The following is a 22,238-nucleotide window of genomic DNA, read 5'->3' as shown; positions in this document are numbered from 1 at the left end:
TGTGAGTACAAGTGTTCTGACTTTTAGTTACTTAAAAAATAAAATACTGGTTGCATTTATGTTAGTTGAATATAGAGAATTCAATTTTCATGCTTAATTATATAACCTACTGATTATCTTATTTGAAAATTTTCATGAGAATTGCATTTCTTTACCCTGGATTTCAGTTGGTTAAATCTTAACTTCTTTTCAAATTCGGCCTTTATAGAATAAGTCCACTTAAAGCTTTAAAAAACTTCTTGATGTTTGCCGTCCGTGAGTAAATTCTTCAGACGGTTGCCTTCTATGTAATTTTCATAGGATGTAACTTAAAACAGGTGGGATAAAGTAGTAAAAAGTGGAACTTCCTAAGTTATATCAGTGAAGATATAAAAGGGAAAAAGATGCAAGAAATAATTAGGAGGACTGAGAAGAAAATTCATAAAAGTAATGTCATGAACCTTTTAAAAGATTATATATTTTCTCTCCTGAGCATTTTCATGAAGTAACTTGTCTTGAGTAGTGTGCTTTGCATCAACTTCAGAAGGAAAGCAGTCCATGTTTTGCTCTCAACCTGAGTATTCATGCAGGTTCACTTCTCAGAACTTTCCTGTGCTACTTGGAATCGTAACCTGTAGCATGTAGGTGAATGTATACTGCAAGTTTTTATATCACTAGAAGCTTTAATTCTGAAATAACTTTTCCATTAGCTGAAAACTCCATGGAGATAAATTAATGGATATGTTTGTACTATTATGTCCCTGTCATGGGCTATCATGGATGAGTTAAATGTTTCTTACTGTTGTGCTCTTAGCTTTCCTGCATAAATAGATGATGACTTTTGTCTTCTATCCTTGTGTGACTATTAGGTATTGAACATCTTAGTACTCCTTTGAATATTAAAACCAGGTTTGAGTGGAAATGTGTCTAGTTCATAAATAATATATTGAATAGTGATGCCTTAAGAGACCTCCTAGAAACAGAGACTTGACGGGAGTAAGGGAATAAAGGTAGTAGGTATTTATTTGAAAGGCCTCCAAAGGTACCCCCTGGGGAGCCAGAGGCTACTGCCAAAATGGACCCCAAGATGGATAACCGGTCACAAGTTCTTCACTCTTTTATAGGTTTGGTTCATTTGCATAGCAGGGTTAATTCCCCTGTTAAAGCTTCAGTTTTCCCCTCAGCTTACTCACCCTTAGCGGCTCTTTGGTTTATATTTTTGGGCCTAGGGCAGCCTAAGTGTCCTTGAAGAGCAGGCCCAGAGAGGCTTTGTTATGTCTACCTAGCACAAGAGCAGAAATTAACAGGCTACAAGAAACTTTCAGAGTTACACACTAAACAGTACAGAATTTGAAAAATATAAAAGTTAAAACCTAAGGCATCAACAGAAGTCAGTGCAGCACCTGTATGATCTCTTACCACAACACTAGTAAAATAAAGCCAGAGCTTTTTAAATTAAACTATTTACTAACTGAACAATAGAGTTTACTAGCTGTCAGAGGAAGATAAGATGGCTAACTATTGCTAAGATCTTACTCTTGACACCTGTGCTGCTGTGTATTCTGGTGAGTTGTGAGGACTGGCTGGGCTGGTTGAAGATGGACAGAAAAGGTGACTGAGAGGTGATCTCTGAACCCATCTGTTGTGCTGTGGCATTGAACAGAGCAGACTGGGCAAGGGGATGAAGTTAAAGCTTTTAACTTTCACCTTGTGTTCTTGAAGTATTTATCCTTTTTACTTTTAAAAGAACACTGCCTAAAAGCCTTAGAACAGTATCTTCATTCCTGCCCACCCCTTTAAAAAGAGAGGGTGTTCTGCCCCCTCTCCTCCTTCCCCCCTTACACCTGCAGACAGACTGTGAAGCTTGTGATAACGACACTGATAGATCTTCAACCCGGTATCTTTTAGATCTTGCTGGCTCCTTTATCTTTTCCAGTTAGACATATTTTTTAAAAACAGTGTTAACAGCTTTCAAAAAGTCTGGTTGTGCCTCAGGGTGCAAAACCAGCATTGACTCTGGAGCTTTGACAACAGGTGTCTTGTGTCTCTGGTCATAAAAATTAGTCTTTGACTGTCTGTTACCGGTTTCTACTCATAGCTTTTGTTTGTCTTTCCTGACGGCTTTCAAGAACCCTTTTGCTTCTGGGGATGAGGGAATGTCTGCAGGCAGTGGGTGAAGATGTCTTCAGCTGCCCTGTGCTCACAGGCTAGAAGACCATACTGGTTTGGAGGCTCTGTTAGTCACATACCTCTGTAAAAACAAAACTGCTGGCAGGCAGAGTGTACAAGCATTGCAGTAACATGGCTTCTTCTGAATTGAGCCCTGGACAGACAAACATGGGTCTGTTTGCTCTCAGCTGGGCAAATATAACCTTAGGCCTGGTTTTACCCTACTGAGCTTAAACACTGGCCTGAGGCACCAGGAATTTTCTTTTGGCTTTTGAGGGAACAGGTTTTAAGCATGTGACCTGACTTGCTGTCTTTGTAGTTGTTTTGAGAAAATTCCTTCTAATTTTAAAGATTGAAATGGTCGGATCTTAAAGACTTGCTGTAAAATGTTTCATGAAGTCGTGTCTGAGTTGAACTGAAAGATGATGTTTAGGTAAACAGCTTGCCAGTGTCACTGCAGTGGAGCTGCTGCTGAATGGACTTACATCCTTCCAAATTTTCTGACATTCATTTCCCATCTATTCTGTGCATATAACAGCTGGTGTCATCTGCCATTACAGTCTTGAATAAGGTTTTGGTCCCTGTTTCAGGAGGTTGTCATTGCCAAGACTGTCATCCTGCCCAACAACAAATCTTGCTCTTCAGGTTCTCTTCCACTGTTCCCTGGTCCCTTTTCTGGGGCGGTATTGTGTCTCCATTGCCTTTCCTATATCACTCCCTGTTTTTCAGGGTGGATGGGGTCAGGGTAGAAGAAAACAGAGAAAATCTAGTTCTTTGGGAGAAGATATGGGGAGGAGAATGTCACTCAACCTGTTTGAGATCTTACTGCCCTTTCCTGAGGGAACAAAAAGGATCTTCATCTGTAGCAGCCTGATCGACTTGTCTGTCTGTCTTTTGAAAGTTTTGTAGGATATGTGAACATCATGGAAAAAGGTGGATCTTTTCATGCCATGATACTAACAGGAGATGAAGCAAAACTTGTCTTCATTTGCTGTATTTGTTTTAAACAAAAAACCAGCCAAAAAGCCCTTCACAGAACCCCCCAAACCCTCCCAAATCTGCAAGTTTGATTTTAGAAAATGTAGTTCTGAAAACTAGTACCTCCGCAAATCCTGCTTTTTTCTACTAAAGGTTGAATAGACACTTGTAATTCAGTCACTTACCCTGAACAGTATAAAATGACAGTAACTTGATATTTTTATTGCTCAGATTCTTTAACAGAGTATGTTTATGAAACGTAGGAAAGTACAAAATGTTTCCATCCAAGTGCTGGATTTCACCTCAGTGTTGTTTACTTGCACAGTATCATGTGGTCAGCAGTCTTTCATGTCACTCAAGAGGTACTGATTTATGAAGCATCAGATTTCACACTTGTATGAGCTCATTTGTTTAAGACAAATAAGAAGTTATCACTCTAGATCTAAAGTGATTTATTGTCCTAAATTATTATTTTTTACAATTAGATTACCTGAAAATGCTGGTGCTTTAACTGATGCTTTTACAATGAGCTTCCTCATCAACTGATGAGACCAAAGGCAGGCAGGATCAGTCATACCTAGACAGCTGTCTGTCAAAAATGTGTTAACCTGTTCTTAAAATTCTCTTGTGGTGTGATTCTTCTCCTCCCACGTTTAGCATTTTGCTCCAGTCCATACATAACCCAGAGAAAGTCTAACTGAAGCCCTGGGATGTGAAGCTCACATGCCTGTATTTTATTTATCTTTTTTATAAATGTGTCACATGGTGATAATGTGGCCCTGCCATTCCTAATGGCCAGTCTGCTTTTCAATTAAGGGAGCTGCTGTCCTTATTATGCTTTCTTACCCTTGGCTTCCAGGATAGCTGTAGTTAGCAAGATAGTTCAGGTTCAAAATAAAAGTCTTGCTTGCCAAGGTTGTGTGGCTTGTTTTGGGCTAACTAGAGTTGGTTTACACCTAAGGAGGCTTTTGTTGCTGAAGATATTTTTGTTAATGATTTGGTTTTTGTTCATGGGCTTGAAACCATCTTGGAGGAAGTTGTGTGCCCGCTTAGTGGAATGAGTATCTGCTGTGGGAAAGGAGCAGACAGCCTGATGAGCTCCTGTTCCCCTCTGTGTATCCCACTGGGTTGGTTTTCTGCATCACATCCAAGTGTTTCAGGGGTTTTGTGGTGGTTTGTTTTGGTTTGTTTTTTTCCTTCTTCTTCCTCATTTTGACTGATCAAAATCCTGACACTGCACTGAAAGGTCTGCAACAGCCTGGGGCCTCCTTCAATAACAGCTCTGTGTGTGTCTCATCCCAAAGCCATGCAAATCTGTGTGTGCCTCCTACTCAGCTGCTGGCCCTGCTTTTATCCTCAAGGATAAAAAAGGAAAGCAACACTTTACGAAAAGAGACTGAAGTAAATATGTGTTCCCTTCACCATCTTTGAAGTTTGAAATAATGAATTTTTGTTTGTCACCTTGTCTTAATTAATGTCTTGGTATACTGTTAGATCCACATACTATCCATTCCTAAAGAGCCTCAAAATATGCATCTAAAACTATTTTTGAGGGGAGCATGATGGAAAAGTAGAAAATACTTGATTTCAAGTATTTGCATTTAAAATATGTAATGATTCTGAATTTTGTGAAATTACCAGCCCTATTCAATGTATGAAAAAAAAAAAAAATTTGAGGTAAGTTCTAATGGTTAACAATAATATCAGAAGCAAAATTGATACAGTGATATAATAATTTGTTCTGATCTTATAAATACAGTTTTATGTCTCTGCTTGTTTCACTAGGTGAACTCCCAGTCTCTGCTGTCAAAATGTCACATTTTTTAATTGCAGGTGGTGTAGTTTCCCAGGTTCACGTGTGTGACTCTTGTTTACTGACTATAGTGCACTTTAGTGTCTGACATGGAATACAATAGAAAAATGCTCAAGTTTCCTTAATAGAAGGTGCATCTTCACTGTTCCAGAATGGAAATACAGACCTAAACTGTGCAGGAACAGAACAAGCTACTATGTCAACATAAAAACCTAAAGAGAAATAATAATAATTAGGACTGAAATACTAATGATAGTAGTGAGCATTTTAAATGCTCTTTTTCTTAAAATATAATTTGATGTGGATTCAATAAAATGGTGACTGAAACACAGCGGTCTGTATGCAAGATGGAGCAAATAGATGGAATCTTGCTTTGGTAACTTCAGTAACCTCAACTTTGCCAGTGATATTGGGGGAAACAGAACTGGTTCTCAAATTGTAGAGTTTAATTTGCAGAGACCTTATTTTAGCATATATACTTCTTCCAAAGAGGCTTTTACAAGAATCCTTTATTATATTATTTAGATGTAGTAAAATTCTACGGAATAGTTGTATTTGACTGTATAGTTGCTATCTATAGATAGTGATTTGAAGTCTCCATTTCATTAAATTTGCAGGTCTCCTTTTCAGGGATTTTTAATGTCTGTCTTAAACAGCATTCAGGTTATATATATAAAAATCCACAGGCCAAAGCTTTTTGTAGGTTTATGTTTATCAGGCTTTGTTTTAGAAATAAAACATTCTCAAGTGGCTTGTTAGATTGAAAATAAAACAATTATGCCTCTCTTCTCTGTGAAGTTCTTTTCCTAGTGGATTATAACTATAGAAGATAATGGAAGTGTTTGTAGAAATGTATTAGGCACCAAGCTTTCAGAAAAGCTCCTTTTCTGAGATGCAGAACTCTGTCTCTTAATGCTGTGAAGTTCTTTTTATTCCCACAAAAAGCTGGACATAATGTGGTTCCTGTTGCAGGAGTACTGACAGTCTGGGTCCAGCTTGTAGGATAGTTCTGTGCTTTGAAAGCTGCTGCTACGGCCTCATTCTGTGAGAGGAGAGAATTGCTGTCACTTGACTCTGGAAGCTGTTCTACAGGAGGCCTTAAAAATTTCAGCTAAATCACAGCACTGACAAGCTGAGGCTCCTTAAAATGCTCTAAGTTTTATATGTGTGTAAACAGAGCAGGGGCTTGTGGCATGTTTGGACATCCTCACTTATCTGCAGAAGATGAGGAGCATTCTTGTTGCAGTCAAAGTAGTTATGGCTCCTGAACAGTTTACCTGCTCCTTAAAACCTTGTTGAATTTACTGGGAAAAGGGAAGTCTCAGAACTCTAGAAAATAATTTTCTACCTCAGTTATGGTTGGGCAAGGGCACAGGGTGCCCTTGCTGTAGCAGCTGCAGCATGGCAGTGAAATGGAACTCTTGGGGTTAGGTGGTACAAGATGAGGGTAGGAGGGGAATAGCTGTAGGAGGGGAATACAGTATTTCTTGCTCTCCCCTGGTGTGATTGAGGAGCCAATTGAGAGCTTATGGGTCAAGATTATCAGGACCACCAGTATGGGAGACTTTGTGGTAGACATCTGCTACAGACCACTTGACCAGGAAGAAAAGGCCTTCTTCAGAAGCCTCACATTCACAGGCCCATGTCTTCATGGTGGGGCTTCAACAAGATCAGTATCTGCTGGAGGGACAGTACAGGAGAGCACAAAGAATTCAGAAGGATTCCGGAATGCATTAATGGTAACTTCAACACAGGTGGTTGAGGAGTAGAAGAGGGGACATGTTGTGCTGGACCTCACAAACAGTGAAGAGCTGGTTGGAGATGTGAAGGTCAGGGGGAAGTCTTGACTATAGTGGCCATGAGATGGTGAAGTTGAGGATCCTGGGAGGAGAAGCAAGACAAAAACTGGGGTTACAGCTCTAGACTTCACGAGAGACAACTTTGGCTTGTTGGGCCAGAATCTACTTGGAAGAATCCCATGGTATGGGATACGCTCCTGGAATGAAGAGGGGTCTAGGAGAGCTCAAGACAGATTTATCTTTGCTTGCAGGAATGTATATTATCATAAATCTTCATATGAAGATTGCCAGGGAAGAAGCACTTGCTTATGTTTTGAATTTGCAGCAGGCAGCATCTAGTCAGGAGGTAGGAATTCATTATTGTGCAACTGTAGCTTTCAGACTTCTTTATTCAGCAATTCCTTATGCTGGTGACTACCATCAGACTCCATACTCGTTATTGGGAAAGCTTGGTGCTGCTCTGTGTGACAGCGTCTCCAGATGATGTTACGGGAAGTGGCTTGCTTGTTGCTGACTGGTTGCTAATCTTTGACCTTCTGCATGCTAGTTTAAGTATCTGGCTTTCATCTTATACTGCCATCTTATGCTGCTTGTGTAGGATGTTTACTTATTTTAGGACCGTACCACTGTGTTGCAGGACTTTGCTTCAGGCCATATTCTGTTCCTTTTGCCTCCCAGTACTAATAAGTTGCTCAGCAGCAATTCTCATTGATAGTATAAGGAAAAGGTATTTTGCAAGGTAGTGTTTTGGGGAGTGTTTTCCTAGAAGGTACAGAGGATTTGCTACCTTGGCATGTTTGAGAATGGATGGGAAGAATCTGGGTAGATGCCAGCATTTAAATATAGGAGAATGAAGTTGTGCATTTAGATGAGCATGGATGCATGTGGGAACACAGATGGTGGATAGCATGGTGAGAAAGGCCTATGCAAAAACACAGAGACACTGGATTTAAACAGATAAAACTCACTGACTCTCCATGTGAGACTTGATTTAAACAGATAAAACTCACTGGCTTTCCTGGCATTTCAGGGGTTGTGTCATGTGAGTGCAGCTTCTTGATTAGGGGCAACTAGACCTCAATCACCATGTGGTGTATCAGTTAGCTAGGGAGGGAGTCTAGCATATATTTATCTTGTGGAGCTCTTTAAGAGTTCATAAAGTGGTTCAAGTAGCTGCTGTATGTTCTCTGAACATATATTTGGATAGTGTAATTCCTATTACCTTTAAGCCTTTAATTCAATACAACACTTCCAGGAGATGGGTTTTAAAAATTAACAGCTGTCGTGTTTTGATCAGGCTGTTAAGAGATGTCTAATAAAGTTTAAATTGGAAGTCAGATTTATAGCAACCTTGTTTAGGTGACCAGGCCTTGGAATAAAGGTGTACTGTTCACTGCAAATGAGAAGTATGATCTTCCCTAAGAAAAGGGCACAGAAATATACAGTGTCACTTAAAATGCGTAGTGGTGCATGCTAACCTTTTTGCACTGATTCTTTGAGAGAAACTGTGGTAGCTTTAAACCTGTATCTTATCTGCTCTCTGTTTGATCTTCTCTTTCTCAGGGTAAACAGAATAGCTTCAGACCTCTCCAGGCTCCATAACTGACAGCAAGTGAGGTTCCTGTTTAATGGATTGTTTAGATCTTAATTTTCCCCCTGTTCTTCAGGGAATTGGTGTCTCTGAGAATATAATTGCATGCTTGAGAACAGAAACTTTATTGCAGTGGTCCAACAACCTGAATACAATTGTGACACTATACAAGAAACTCCAAGCAAATGGCCCATTCAGAAACCTTATGTAACCGTGGCAGGTTTGAGTTTCCAGCAGATTTGAGTTTGCCTTTTTGATTATCATCTGATGTGAGAGCAGGCTTAGAGTTTCAAGTTCACAAACCTATTCAGAGCAGCTCTTTTATTAGCTTGAACAGTATCTCCAGAGTTCTCGTCATCTTTGGCTTCACTAAAAGAAACTATTTAAACCTAACCAACAAGCAGGGATTCTGGAACTATGAGCGGAGTATCATTTTGTTTTGATAAGGCCGTCTAATACTTTGGGCTCTATCTGGAGTTCTTAAATGACCCTGTTTGTCTCTTCTGCATCATGGAACCTTTAGTACTGTTCCATGCAACTTATTTTTTAAGTCTTCAAATTACTTTTAACCCATTTATTGGTTTAAAAACTCTGGCCCTGGGCATTCCTGCCACAGAGTCTGTCTGAAGCTGCAGATATTAAATGTAAATTTTGGATTATGTTAAATGGGTAGCCTTTTTTCCTAACCCTGCCATGTATAGTTCAGCATAACAGGAAGGACAGAACAAAGTACTGACAAGTGAGAGAAAGTTAGAGTTAGAAAAGTGCAGATATTTTCAGTGTGTTTTAAGGGAAAAGCTGAGGTTTTGCAGTGTTGGGATCCTGTTTGGATTTTTTTTAACTCTTCCAAAAACCCTAGAAAACAAGCTGGCCTTGTTCGTCCATTTTCTTCTTGAAGACCAAAGACTTTTCTGTTGCTTGTGGGATCCACTGTAGTTATTATCCCATGTCTTTCTCCTCCCAGACTGGTGGATCTTTGCATGCTCTCCTTCAGGCAGAAGGATATAACTTTGGAAATCTAATGACTGTAGATTGTGGCTCTTGGCTCATACATATGAAATTCCACACCGTAATGTAGAGCTGAACATACTCAGTAGCTTTGAGAAAAGTTTTGATAGTGTCCATTCTACTTCAGAAATCTTTCTCAGTGACCCTCACACTTAAAATACTTAAGTATCTTCATTAATTGCAACTCCAGGAATTGCTTAAGTACAGGTTGCAGAGCTGTACCTTGGAATCTCCTGCCATAGTTCTGGAGATTGTAAGTTTGTCTTCTTTTGAGATATACCTGATCATTTCCATCTTGTCTGAGAGAGAATATTGACTTCTATCATGTGAGATTCTCTTAAAAAAAAAAAAAAGTGGAGACCAGGTCTTAATCCTCTGTATTGTGTTATTTCCCTGTGTGAGTTAAAGTCTGTATTTTAGATAAAGCAGAATCTTTTCTTTTGTGTTAAATCTCCTGTGGGGTGTGGTGGTTCATCTTCTGCTGTACATAAACTCCTGGGCTTTCCATTTCTTAAACTGTGGGAAGATATTTTTGTGTCGATGGTATATTGCTCACTGGTATATCTAGGTTGATTAAAATAGGTGGTTTGTGCTGAATTCCTAGGTGTCAGCATGGGATCAATGAAGTCTGAAATGTACGGATAGATGCTATTGAACTACATGACTTCTAATACTGTTTTTTGTTTTTATTCCAGGAATGTACTCCAGAGAACCTGGAACTGAAAAAGAAGATTTTTGGTCAGTTGGATCTTATTGTGGGTGACAGTGTTATCTTGAGCAGCTCGACCTCTTGTCTCTTGCCCAGCAAATTGTTCACTGGCCTTAAACACGTTAAGCAGTGCATCGTATCACATCCTGTAAGTATGATGGCATGTTTCTTTTTTGTGTAAACTGCATCCCAAACTCCTTCCTGCAGACTGAAAGGCACAGAAGGGTATTTGGGGCTCTTGTGTGCCATTGTTGGTGTGCATGGGGCCAACTTTTCAAAAAAGCTGTAGTTTGGTTATTCTGTGAGAAGCAGCACTAATCTACTAAATTGAGAGGATGTAGTATGTTGCATATTGTTGGCTCAAGATATGTTCTGTGTGTGCTCATATTGTTGTGTGGTTCTGAAACTACTGGCTTTCAGAATGTAGGAATTCTATGTTTTGGGTACAACTCATAACATTGCTACTTTCTTCTTGTGTCATTGTTAGTCTTTTCTAGTATCCTTTTTCAGCTTCTGCTGGGTAACAGTAAGAATCCAAACACTGAGCTGCATGTGCTTGTCAGGCAATATTGATAAAAGATGGGAAATTTAGACTCCAGTTTCTTCACACTTGTGATGCAGAAGCAGTATACCTGAAAAAGGAATTAAGGAATGATGAAATGGAACAAATTGGACTTGGAGCTGAACTTGCATTCTTCATGACCAACTGGAACAGGGCAGTGATGCAAAAATGGAATGACTAGAGGTTGCAGCAGTACCTCAAAGTGGTCAAAGGCACTTGTGAGTTTCTGTAGAGATCTGTTTGGAACTGCCAGACATCAGTTTGTCACATCTCTCCTCAGCATGGAAGAGCATTTCATCTTGATCACTGGGGTTCTTACCGCTTCTGTTTTCCACTACTCAATAAGCTAATGAATTTGTTAACCCAGTGTTAGTCTGGTGGTCAGCTGATCAGTTAAGAGGACTGTTGTCATGAAGAAAGCTACTGCTCTGGTCTCTGCAATTTGGTAACTGTATGATGTCTCTCCAGGGCACTCCTCAGAGTGTAAAGTAAATGTCAATTCCCTGGGCATGCTCAAGAATACAAAAATACAGCATTACTTTGTCTCTACAGTTACCTGTAGCCTAACACTGTAGTGTCAAAGCATTTGGTCAGTCCCTTTCTGACACTTCACCACCACCACCACTGTGCCTTGGGGTGACTGGGTGGCAAGGGGAACAAAAGGCTTGGTTTTGTTTGTTTCTATATAATTAGTTTTCAATCCCTTTTGATTAGAAAAAAAAAAATCAAATGTCAAAGTATGTATCTGTGCCTAGATCTAGCCTTTCTCCAGTCTAAAATTCATTAGTTCCTTGTCTCTTATTTCCAGGGTTGTAGTTTTCTCTAGTGCAAGAGAAGAGATAATATCTCTTTAACGTTTCTATATTAAGTAACTATACGATTTCTTTTATTTAACCAGTTCCTGGCTGCCTGACTATTTGTCAGTCTTTGATTTTACTGTTCTCTGTCTTACTGTTTTCCCAAGTTGGTCTGTACCAGTTAACTTTGTTTAGTCTGAACTGCAGTCTTATAGGAGTCACTCCTGAAACCAAGTTTTATCAGACCTTGAAAGGTAGTTAGTCTCTGCGTAAACATTTTCTGTGTTGCTGTTGTAAGGATATATGTCTTTTTACAAAGCAAACGCTCCGGAGTACCTTAAAATGTCGAATTGTTCCAAAATGGCTTTGCAGTCCAACTGAGACTATTTTCTTAGTAATCTCAGCTTTACTCAGCTGTACTGAGTGCACTGAAGAAGCTGTAAACCAGTGTACTTCCAGGGGCCTTTCTGCCTCTGCATCAGGAAACATGCTTGCTTGTAGTAGTTGTGGGCTTTGGGTGGGGTTTTTTTTGTTTCGTGTTGTTTTTTACTAAGATCTTGAACACAATAGTAGGATTTGGTGGCTGCAGGAAGCAAGCAGCTCTGCCAGACACTGAAAACAAGTGTGCAATTTGATATACCAGAAAAATTAAAAGCTAAAGTTGCAGAGCCTCTGGCATGGGTGAGGGTGTTGAGGTTAAATGAAATGAAGTGCCCAAAGGGCAGAAGCAGCTCATCCCTTTGCTTAACATGGTTCAGTAGTTAGAAAAAAAAAAATCCCATAGCACAGCTGTATGATAGAAATGCACACAATACTTAACGTTACAATAGAAAACAGGTACAGCTGTTCTCTGATAGCAGTTTCAGGCAGTGGATCAGGAGAGGTCTGCTGCAGAGTGGTTCTCTTCTCATGGGATGCATATGCCTGCTAGGTCACACAACTAGAAATATGGAGCTAGAGGAGAGTGTGCCATTGAGTGAAGTCCCCTGTTGTACAGGAAGCCCTGTAATCAAATAACTTTAAAACTGTATTAAACTCTCAGATTATTTTTTTAATTCCACTACTCCTGTTAGAAATTGTGTCTTCTAATTTTTGTTCCAATCTGATTACTGGTCCATTAAAATTAATATTTATGTTTGTTGGCAGCTTTTGTATAACTTAATTCTTTTCAGTGTTTTCTTTGTCATCTCCTTTCTTAGCTGTCACTTTGTTAGACTAAGGTGACCTTCTGTTCCCTGAAATACTTCGCATTTTTAGAAACTTTCCCCCATTCCCTATTTCATCTATGTTCTACCACTTCCTGTTTTTATCAATATCTATTATCTCACTCCTAAAACATTGTCTTCCTATGTCTCCTCAGTGTGCTCACGAACACACCCATATACTCCCAGTGCCAAATTCATGAAATGGAATATTTCAATAGGATCACTGTCAGCACTAATCTTTGAAGAAATTTTTCATAGCCTTGGTCTCTCTCAACAGCTAACTTCTCTTTCTGATTGGAACCTGTGATATATTAAGGGTTAGAAAAGCCTCAGAGAATGTCTTGGTGCTTGCAGTGTTTTGGGTCTTGCTCAATTGCCTGGCACTGCTGAATGGTGTCCATCCACCACACTGTTCTCAGTGGTGGTGGTGGCACTGCCAGAGGGAATGATGTGAGACAGGCTGTGTTGGGACACGAGGCCCTCCAAAGGGAATGAAGTGTGTTACATCAGTAGTTACAGCAGATGTACCATACATCAGATTGTGTTGGTCAGACCCTGTAGGAAAGGGAACCATGTAAATACTGAGAGAACATGCAGAGAGGAAAGGTTGCTTGCACATTGTTGTGATTAAATCCCGTACTTGCATTTACAGGAGCACAGTTAAGAGTAGTTGACTATAAGGGAGTATGATGAAAGAATCAGTACTTAATTACCATCCTTTGAATGTCAGTGTTATTCCTGGTAGTAATTTATTATATGTTAGCTCCTTCTATTGCCTGGAACTAGATGGAAGGCTGAATTTAATACCTTTAAGAGTACAGCTGAAGGACAGTTAGGCTCTTTGGGAAGAGCATGCATGCAGCATTACCATCTGTAACACTATGACCTGAAGAACTTTTAGCTGTCTCCAGGATGTTCTTTAGGACTTCTTGTTTTTTACTTCAAAAATACATTACACAAAGGTCTTGACTTGATGAGAAATTACATTTGGGACGAGTCAGGGAGAGGTAATTTATTTTTTTCTAAGTACAGTGTTTGAAGGTAACCTGTTCTGCAACATTCTTAAAGTATGTTTTATGTGATACCTTTTACTGTGTTTAGCATATACAGGCTTGGGCCAGTAGCAGCTTATCTGTTAAGTGTTGCATCTTACAGGTGGTGTTTAGCAATACTTTTGTTATAAAGTTCCTGACTGTCTAAAAGGAAATGCCTTGCTTAATTTGGAAAGACAGGTGGTGACCATATGTCTTAGAACAACAAGCAGTCTGAGTATTGAGCAAACAGTTCCTCAATAAAGTCCTCGGAATAGAGTCTTCTAGTACTGTTTGAGTGCCATCATCTCCAGTGGAGCTCCATGAATTTTGCTGGGATTAAACAGGATTTGATTTAGTACAAGTTTAATTATTTCTTTTAATTTGAATTAATGCACCAGCTTTTATTTGATTGGTGAAGTCTTTCAAGGTCTGAATATCAGGCTTACTGTGTTCACTGGAAATTATGCAAGCTACTGCTGGGTATAAAGATGCTTTATATTAACTTGTTCTGTTGATGGCTGATGTTCTTCTTTTGTGTTTCTTCTTGAGGTAAATCCACCTTACTTTGTGCCATTGGTTGAAATTGTTCCTCATCCAGAAACAGATCCTTCTACTACAGAGAGAACATACGCCCTGATGAAGAAGATTGGTCAGTCTCCTGTCAAACTAAACAGAGAAATCGAGGGGTTTGTTCTGAATCGACTGCAGTATGCAGTGATAAGTGAAGCTTGGAGACTTGTGGGTGTATGTATATCTTTTTTTTTCAGTACTTGGTCAGTTCTGTAGATGTGATAAGTGAGATTGTATATTTAAATGTCCTTTAGGTTTGTGTCATCTTTGTTCAACTGTCCCTTATGAACATAAAATGTGTATTTAAATGTAAATTAAACCCAGTAAGAAGTGATGCCAGTTATAAAAACCAAAGTGACAAAAACAAGGTCATATGCGATCATAACAATTATTCTTTATCCTGCTTTCTTTTTTCAGAATACTGTTATTTTCAGGGCAATCAAAAGAATAATCTTAAAAGCACAGGAATCAAAATACTGATTTTTCTTTTTTGTAGGCTTCTCATCATTTCCTGTTTGGTTTTTTTTCTAGTGTTGTTGGCCTGCTGTACAGTGGTCATGAAAATACTTTAAATGGTTTTCTCTTTGGCCTTTCAGGAACTGTACTCATAGATTTAACTGTTACTTGAGACAGATTTCTCCTCCTCCTGCCCATTCAGACTTCTAACTGAGAATCATTTGTTTGTGTCCCTTCAGCTTTTCCCACAGTTACCTGTTCTGTGCTGAAAAGTCTGATCTTTCATCAGCAGGAGCTGAGTTATGTCTGTTGCTATTCTGTTGAGAAGAGTTTCAACTGGGCTTTAATAGGACTTATTTTTGTTTTGATTTCTCAAGCTGTTTAAAACAACCATGCACACAAATATAGGTAAAGATCTTAAAGCCAGGGTAATATTATTGTAAACAAAGCAACCCTTTTTCCAAAGAAGTATTTAAACATAATTGCTGATTTTGCTTACCTGTAGTTGGTTTTCACTAGCTACATAATACAACAATATAAAGGAGGTGGTGAATAACAATAAGTAAAACAGTGTTGTGAGGAAAGAACTGATCTCCTACTGGAGATTTTATTTAAATTTCAAAAATGGCTTCTATTGTTAAACTTTTAATACAAAGTCTCAGGTTTATGATAAGAAAAACCCCTTCAGAAAGCTGTAGCCATGTTGGAAAACATAGGATAGAAAAGACAGTAACATAGAATCACAGAATAGTTGTGGTTGGGAGGGACCTCTGGAGGTCATCTAGTTCCACCCCTGTACTACAGCACGTTGCACAGGATCATGTCTAGGTGGGTTTTGAATAACTTCAGAGGAGAATACTCCATGGCCTCATTGGGCAGCCTGCTCCAGTGCTCTGTCACCCTCCAAGTAAAGAGTTTTTTCCTTCCTATTCAGATGTAACTTTCTGAGTTTATAGTTTGTGCCTATTGCCCCTTGTCCTGTTGCTGGGCACCACTGATGAGTCTGGCCCTATCTGAATTAGCCTCTAAATTATTTTTGAAACCATAAAAACACTGGTGAAAAAATATCTTTGAGAATAAAAATGTAAAAACAACTACAAAAAATTGTGAGCAAGGAAGGTTAAGTTCATGAGGAAGAAGCTAGCTCAACTGCAACATTCACTGTTAGAGAGGTTCCCACAGTGTAACCTTTCCTTGAAAGGAAGAGATCTGATATAAAATAAGTCATGCTGGGAACAAGATTTTTGAAGGAGGAAAGAGTAAATGAGTAATGACAGACTGTGGAGGAGAAACTGAACTTATCTGAAGATCACAAAACTGAAATATGAAGTTGATTAAACACTAATTTAAGCACCTTTTTATATACTATCTAGCACAATATTGCAAAAATGGAAGTTAATCTTTACTTCTTTTATAAGAATTCAAAGAGTTGATGGGAAACTGTGGACCAGTAAGGCTGGTAATGTGTAGGCATATTGATACAATACCCTTGGTCAGCACAGGCATTCAGGTAATGCCTCAAAAATCTAACAGGATTCTTTCACATCTCTGAGGACATAAACTCGGTTGTGGAAGCCAGTGCCATAGTAACCTAGGATGGTAAAAAATTGAATGGGTCCAGGGATCATTTAGACACATTCATGTTGTACTGTGCAGAAGCAAACTCCAGCATCAAAGTCTCAAAGACTGGACTGTTGGGAGCTGAGGCAATACAGTACATGGCAGTGAAAGTATCATTCTCTGTTTGGTCTTGCTGTGGAAGGAGTGTAAGAACACTTCATGGGCTGCTGTTGGAAAGGAGGTCCTGAGCTGAGGCAAACCTTTAGTATGAACCTGCATGGATGCTTTTCTGGGAGTGGTGGTTATGTGAATAGTAATAAAGTAGTGCTTGAAGGACTGCCAGATAAAGAAAGTTGCTTTTGTTGTAAATCAAAGTTTCCAAGTTGTTCTGTTCTTGTATAATTTTACTGTGTTTCAGGCATATAGACATTTAAACAGTAACAACTTTGGTGGCTGTATTTCCATGCCAGAAGCCTGAACAATAGCAGCTGTCAAAGGTGTATAGTTTCAGCTGTGTGACTTCAGGCTGCCCAGTGCCTTTGATGAGAGGAGAATCACTGCAGATAGGTGAGAGCTGCAGGCCTGGAGCAGTTCGTGTGTTTCTACTGTTGTGCTGCCAACTTAGTAATTTTCATTGCAAGTCATTTTCTTTTGGTGAATTCCACTTTCCAAATGGGGAAACATACTTCTGATTGTGAAGTCACTTTTCAGTTCTTACTGTTGAAAATGTCAATCTCCCCAACTCTCAGTCTTTGAGAGACTCCTAAAAATCAAGTTTTACTCCCATTGGTAACATCTCAAACAAATGTTTTCATTACTCTAAGAAGCACTGGGGTTTGTTTGTTTGTTTGTGGGATTTTTTTTGGTTTGTGGTTTTTTTGGTTGGTTGGAGGTTTTTTGGTTTGGTTTTTTTTTCAGTCAGTTGAGCTTATTTCATTAAAGAAACTAGTGGAAGTTTCTCCGGTTGAACTACTAATGTACTATTAAAATCATTGGTGGTAGGACAGACGTGCGTACAGCTGTACTTACAACATTTATCTTGAAAATTTTATCATAAATAGGCTGAGTAGCTTGCAGAATATGTTTTAGTTCCCAAATCTATCTGGGAAGCTGACAACCTGCCAGTCTTTCTGTTTTCTTTAGCAGTGCTGTGTTGGGATGGATGAGGTGAGGAATCATGTGATGGGAGAAAGGCTGTGATACAGAGCATGGAAGTGAAGGTGGAGCTGTATAGAAAGAAATGTGGTAAATATATCTGCTTGCTGAATGTTGTGTGGAGCTCACTGACTTCTGCCATGTGGGTCCAAGAGTAGGAGATGCTCTTAACATAGCCAGAAATCTGAGGTAAGGCTCTGCTAGCACGTTGGGTGCAGGCTCAAGACTCCACACGGTGCTCAAATTGCACGTGGCATGGATGCTGAAGCGCAGAGAGAAGCATAATTCAGGGCAAAGTGATTAAAGTAGCAATGAGAAACCTGAGGATTGAGATACAGTTTGTCTTTGCCAAAGGTGCTGGGCTTCCCAGCTGCACACACTGGGAGGCTGGGATTTTACAGCTGGGCACAAAATGAGTGCTGTGAATGGAGGACTGGACTGAATGTGGGAGTGGGAAGTGTGGTGTTAAAGTGGTAAAAAATGAATAGGCTTGGAAGTTGAGATCTGATTTGTAGGAAAGTAGGAGAAAGAAGACTTATTTGGAGATGTACAGTTGAATGCTGCGAACTTTGCTCACGTGATAATTAGGAATGTAGACTACAGGATGCCGAAGTTTGACTTCACAAGAACTTAGAAGCAAAGACCATGGATTCATTTATGGGTCTAAAAGATGTAACTCAAGCAAGTGCTTCCTTTTGAGGCAAGAGTGCTGCAAAGAGATGTTTCATTTTGGATCTGAGTTAGTCTTTTTGTAACAAGATGTCTTTTCAAAGATTGCTTTGACTTGCAAGTCACAAGCATTTGGGCAGTGCAGGTGTTCGTGGCGGGAAATTTTTGTACAGTTATCTCTGTCTCCTCATACCCCTCATTTATTCAATGATAAAGCAGATACTGGGAGCACTCCCGTCTGTCTGTTTAAGGTCATGTATCTGAGAACTTTCTGTAGGACCTCATAGCCTATCTGAGACTGGCATTCATGTAGGTTTCTTATTTATGTATTTAATTGTTAGGGCTCTGCTAGAAGTGTTGCAAAGCTGATAATGATGAGAGTAAAAGGTGTACTGTGAGATGTTGAAGATCTTTATTCCTCTCTTATCAACTCTAAATTTTTATATTACTGATTTGGAGTGATTAGAATAACCTTTAGCCAGTAACAGGAAAAATACCTCAAACTGTTTTGTCTCCTATTATCTGTTACCATTTATTTACTTTCTCACATCTCCATTGACAGTGGTCACTGGTGTGTTTGATTTTGTTCCTAACTCTTGGAGTAGAAGCTTACTGCCTTTATTTGCCTGGGAAGCACACTGTGCACTGTAGACATTATTACTTTTGTACTTTTACCAGTACCAGTACATTCTAGAGTAGTTTAGGATTATGTTGCAATGGGTATTAATTAAATAGATTGGCTTTGTCTTGTTCTGAAGGTAAAATTTTGGTTGACATAATCCAGAAAATAACAACCAGTTTCACCAGCACTTCAGTTCAGAAGTCTCAAGCCTTACTCTGAATATCTATGATTGCCCTTTAACTGTGGATCACTGAGTGAATCTTACCTTTTTGAAATATTTTTCTAAGCATTACCTGGAATTTGCAAGGAGGTCATAAAATACAGTGGCAGAGATAGCAAGTGGAGCATGACAGTTTTTTAACCTTGATATAATACAGGAGTTTCAGCTGCTTTTAAGAACATACTATAACTGTTTTACAGGATGGATTGTGTAAGTGCTCTACTTATCTCTGTATAAGATTTTAATACTGTCTTAATGTGTTTTTTTCTTTAAAAGTGGGTTTTCTTTTATGTTGTAGTCATTGTAAAACATGAAAAGAATGGGCAAATTTTCCATTTTTGTTAATCTTTTGGAGAATAAAATCATGGTTTGGCTATGTGTCCATTTTAGTTTGTTTTTGCAGCAATCAGCTGCATTGGCTTCAATCATTCATTTATGTACCTCTCCTTTCTCAAGTGATGTGCTTGGCAGTCCTTAAATGCTGGCAAGACTTTTTAAAGTCCAAATTCCTTACTGTTAATTATATTACAGTGTTATTCAGAGGACTTTTCCAAAAGATTGAAGGTAAGGTGTAGGGATTAAACATTTAGTTACAGTGCCCCATAAAATGAGGAATATCATAAAAAGGAAGTTTAAAGGGACCGAAATAAAAATAGTGTCGATACTAAGTGTTTCTTACAGGGCGAGGTGAGTTGAGGGTGCCGTGGAAGAAGGAAGATAAAGGCCAGCAAAGCAAGGAGGTGTGAAGTGTGTAGGACAACAAGTTTCTTAAACATTATGAAATGGAAAGATGTGGTAGAGGGATATAGGAGAAAAGTCATATGCTCAAAATGACAGGACTGGAAAAAGATCTCATCAGGGTGTGGATGGAAGGGACTTGATTGACGTGATAGTGAAGAGAAGGGTGTAACAAGTACTGCTGAGACAGAATGCATATATTAGTGGCAATCAGAAAAAAAAAAAGAATACTGGATTTGGGAGATACAGAGAAGGAAGTGGCAGATTTGGAGACAGAAAGTATATGGTCCAGGAGGCAGTGAAGTCCAAAACAACTCTATGACAGACTGGAGTGAGTAGGAGAACATGATGAATTGGTGGAATGAGGAAAAAGTAAGATTGTGGGGGTTTTTGGCCATTACATTTGATATGATCGCAAACCAAGTCCGTGACAGAAGTTGCAATGTGGGTGGGACTCAGAGATTGAAAGAAAGACTTCTGGTTAAAACCAAGCAGGTTGGGTCAGATCCTAAAGGCAGAGACTGCAGAACCACCACGGGTTTCTGGAAAAGTGAAAAGGGCCCCTGCATAGGGAGAAGCACCAATAAAGTACCAAAGACTCATTAGGATAATCCTGTCGTATCACTAAAGGTGAAAATCTCTAGGAAAATGAGACTGTGGTATATAAATGGTGTCGTAAGAAGTGTGGAGGATTCTGAGATAGTCTGGATCTTGAAATTTGACTGGCCATTGGGATCACTGAGGATTTTGGTGGATTTTATTTTAAATCTTAATTCTGTAGCTGTCAGAACTTCTAGTGAAGTCTTAACATACTTCCTCTTCCCTCTGACAAGTGCTGCAGGCAAAGGCTTACCAGAAGGGTAATCCAGGATGAAAAATCCCCTTGGGAAGATTATTTCACACCTACACTTAGTGAAACTGGATAGGAACTCTTTCTTGTTTAGTTCTTAGCATAAACACCAATCCTTGTGGAAGACACTTTGCTGACCTTGCACCCTGGTGAATCATTCCACCAATTTATGATATCCTTATTATAAATGGGAGTAGGGTTATTCCCTAGGAGAGGATGGTCTAACCTGTTTATCATTTATGTATTTTTAATTTATGAAGAGAAGAAGTAAAAAGCTTTTCTTTAGGAGGGTCTTTTTTTGATAGGAAGAAGCTGAGCTCATTTGTATAGAATACTATATCCCTCAGCTGAAGGGATCTGTTGTGGTTTCCTTCTGGTAGCAACAACTTTTGCCTTTTAGCAGCTGTAAACATCAAATTGCAGCTATAGTCAAAAGGCCAAGAGCAAAGCACTCACCTCATGATTCTGAGGGCACCTGGTCTTCAAATGTCAGTGTAATAGCTGAGGACTATGGTATCTAAAGAAAGTAAGTTATTAATTTGGAAATTCATTTGCAATGATTCTGAAGTGCTTCAAGAGCCTGTTAACTCTTTTAACATTGTTTACAGTTTTTAGCTGCTGCTGTGGTTCAAACGTTTGTCTGGAATTTGTAGTTAGTCTTTTGTCCACAAATCCATGTCAACCAGGGGGGCAGGGGGGAACCACTCATCAAGCACAGCTTTACCAGCACAACTCATTGTTTGGATGAAGCACTCCCAACAGAAGAACACTTTTGTTGACTTTGCTGATGTTGTTCAGAGAAGTTGTGCTGCCATGTCAGGGGAAAAAGCTTTCACAGAACATATGGTGCCTGTGTTAGTTACCCTGATGCTGGTCTGTAATCTGAATTCTGTCTGAGGTTTTTGTTTAGTCCTGTCTTTATGCAGACCTTTCTATCTGCCTCTAGATGAGTTACTTTACCATGTATGTGCTTTACCTTTAATTTGAAGAAAATAATGCTTTCTTATCCCTGCCATTTTATGTCTAATGAAATTGTTAGGAAAATTGTGTGTTCCATATATGGTGCATAGGTCTTAATGATTATGTCAGTGTTTCCTTTTCAAGGTAGAGTTCTGCAACAGGGTTTCAGACAGGCTTGATTTTGATAGGAGCAATGCCTACTAACAGGTTGAGGCTTGAGGTTGTCTTATAAAAGTCTCAGTTTAAGCCTGAGATGATGAAACTCGATGTCTGTGGCCAGCTGTAGAAGTTACGTTGGTTCGTGGCTTATAAGTTTCTTTTAAAGTAGAAGTGGATGATGTAAATGCTGGATGCAGGAAGACACTGTGGGTGAGATTCAGCTCCTTTAAGATGGGATATCTACAGTGTAGACAGTGACATCTAAGCTCTTTACTCATCTTTCAGTCTGTGAGGAGGATTAGGCCCTTTAGGACACAACTCATTTTACCTATTCTAGATGCCTGCTTTAGGATGCTGATTTCCTTTTTCTCCCTGGTGATTATAAAGAGAGTCTAGATGTCTAGCTCAGATGTCAATGTCTGCTGCAGATCAGAAGAGCTGTCCTGCATGCCTGTAACTCTAGCCCATGCCTGCGTGATACAAAGGGGCATTCAGACAGAGAGAAATTTAACAGAAAACAGTATGTTTTTGGCCAAGCAGATGAATAGAATATATGTACTTGTATTCTGAAGCTCAAAGGGGCTTGTTAAGGAAGAGTCACTGAGAAGGCTGAGCACCTCAGAGTAGGGTGAAAA

General features: G+C 39.3%; 1 protein-coding gene across 2 annotated transcripts in view; it reads left to right on the top strand.

The window, feature by feature from the left end:
• Positions 1–22,238, top strand: part of CRYL1 (crystallin lambda 1) — a 57,518-nt gene that overhangs the window by 11,951 nt on the left and 23,329 nt on the right. For both annotated transcript variants that reach the window (XM_048294815.1, XM_048294814.1), the window contains exons 4-5: positions 10,033–10,194; positions 14,194–14,388. In XM_048294815.1, coding sequence (XP_048150772.1) covers positions 10,033–10,194; positions 14,194–14,388 — 357 coding nt within the window. The remainder of the gene's footprint in view (positions 1–10,032; positions 10,195–14,193; positions 14,389–22,238) is intronic.

This window comes from Corvus hawaiiensis, chromosome 2 (assembly GCF_020740725.1).
Source record: "Corvus hawaiiensis isolate bCorHaw1 chromosome 2, bCorHaw1.pri.cur, whole genome shotgun sequence".
Classification (NCBI taxonomy): Eukaryota; Metazoa; Chordata; class Aves; order Passeriformes; family Corvidae; genus Corvus; species Corvus hawaiiensis.
Note: the sequence above shows the minus strand (reverse complement) of the source record. Positions and strands in the feature narration are given on the sequence as shown.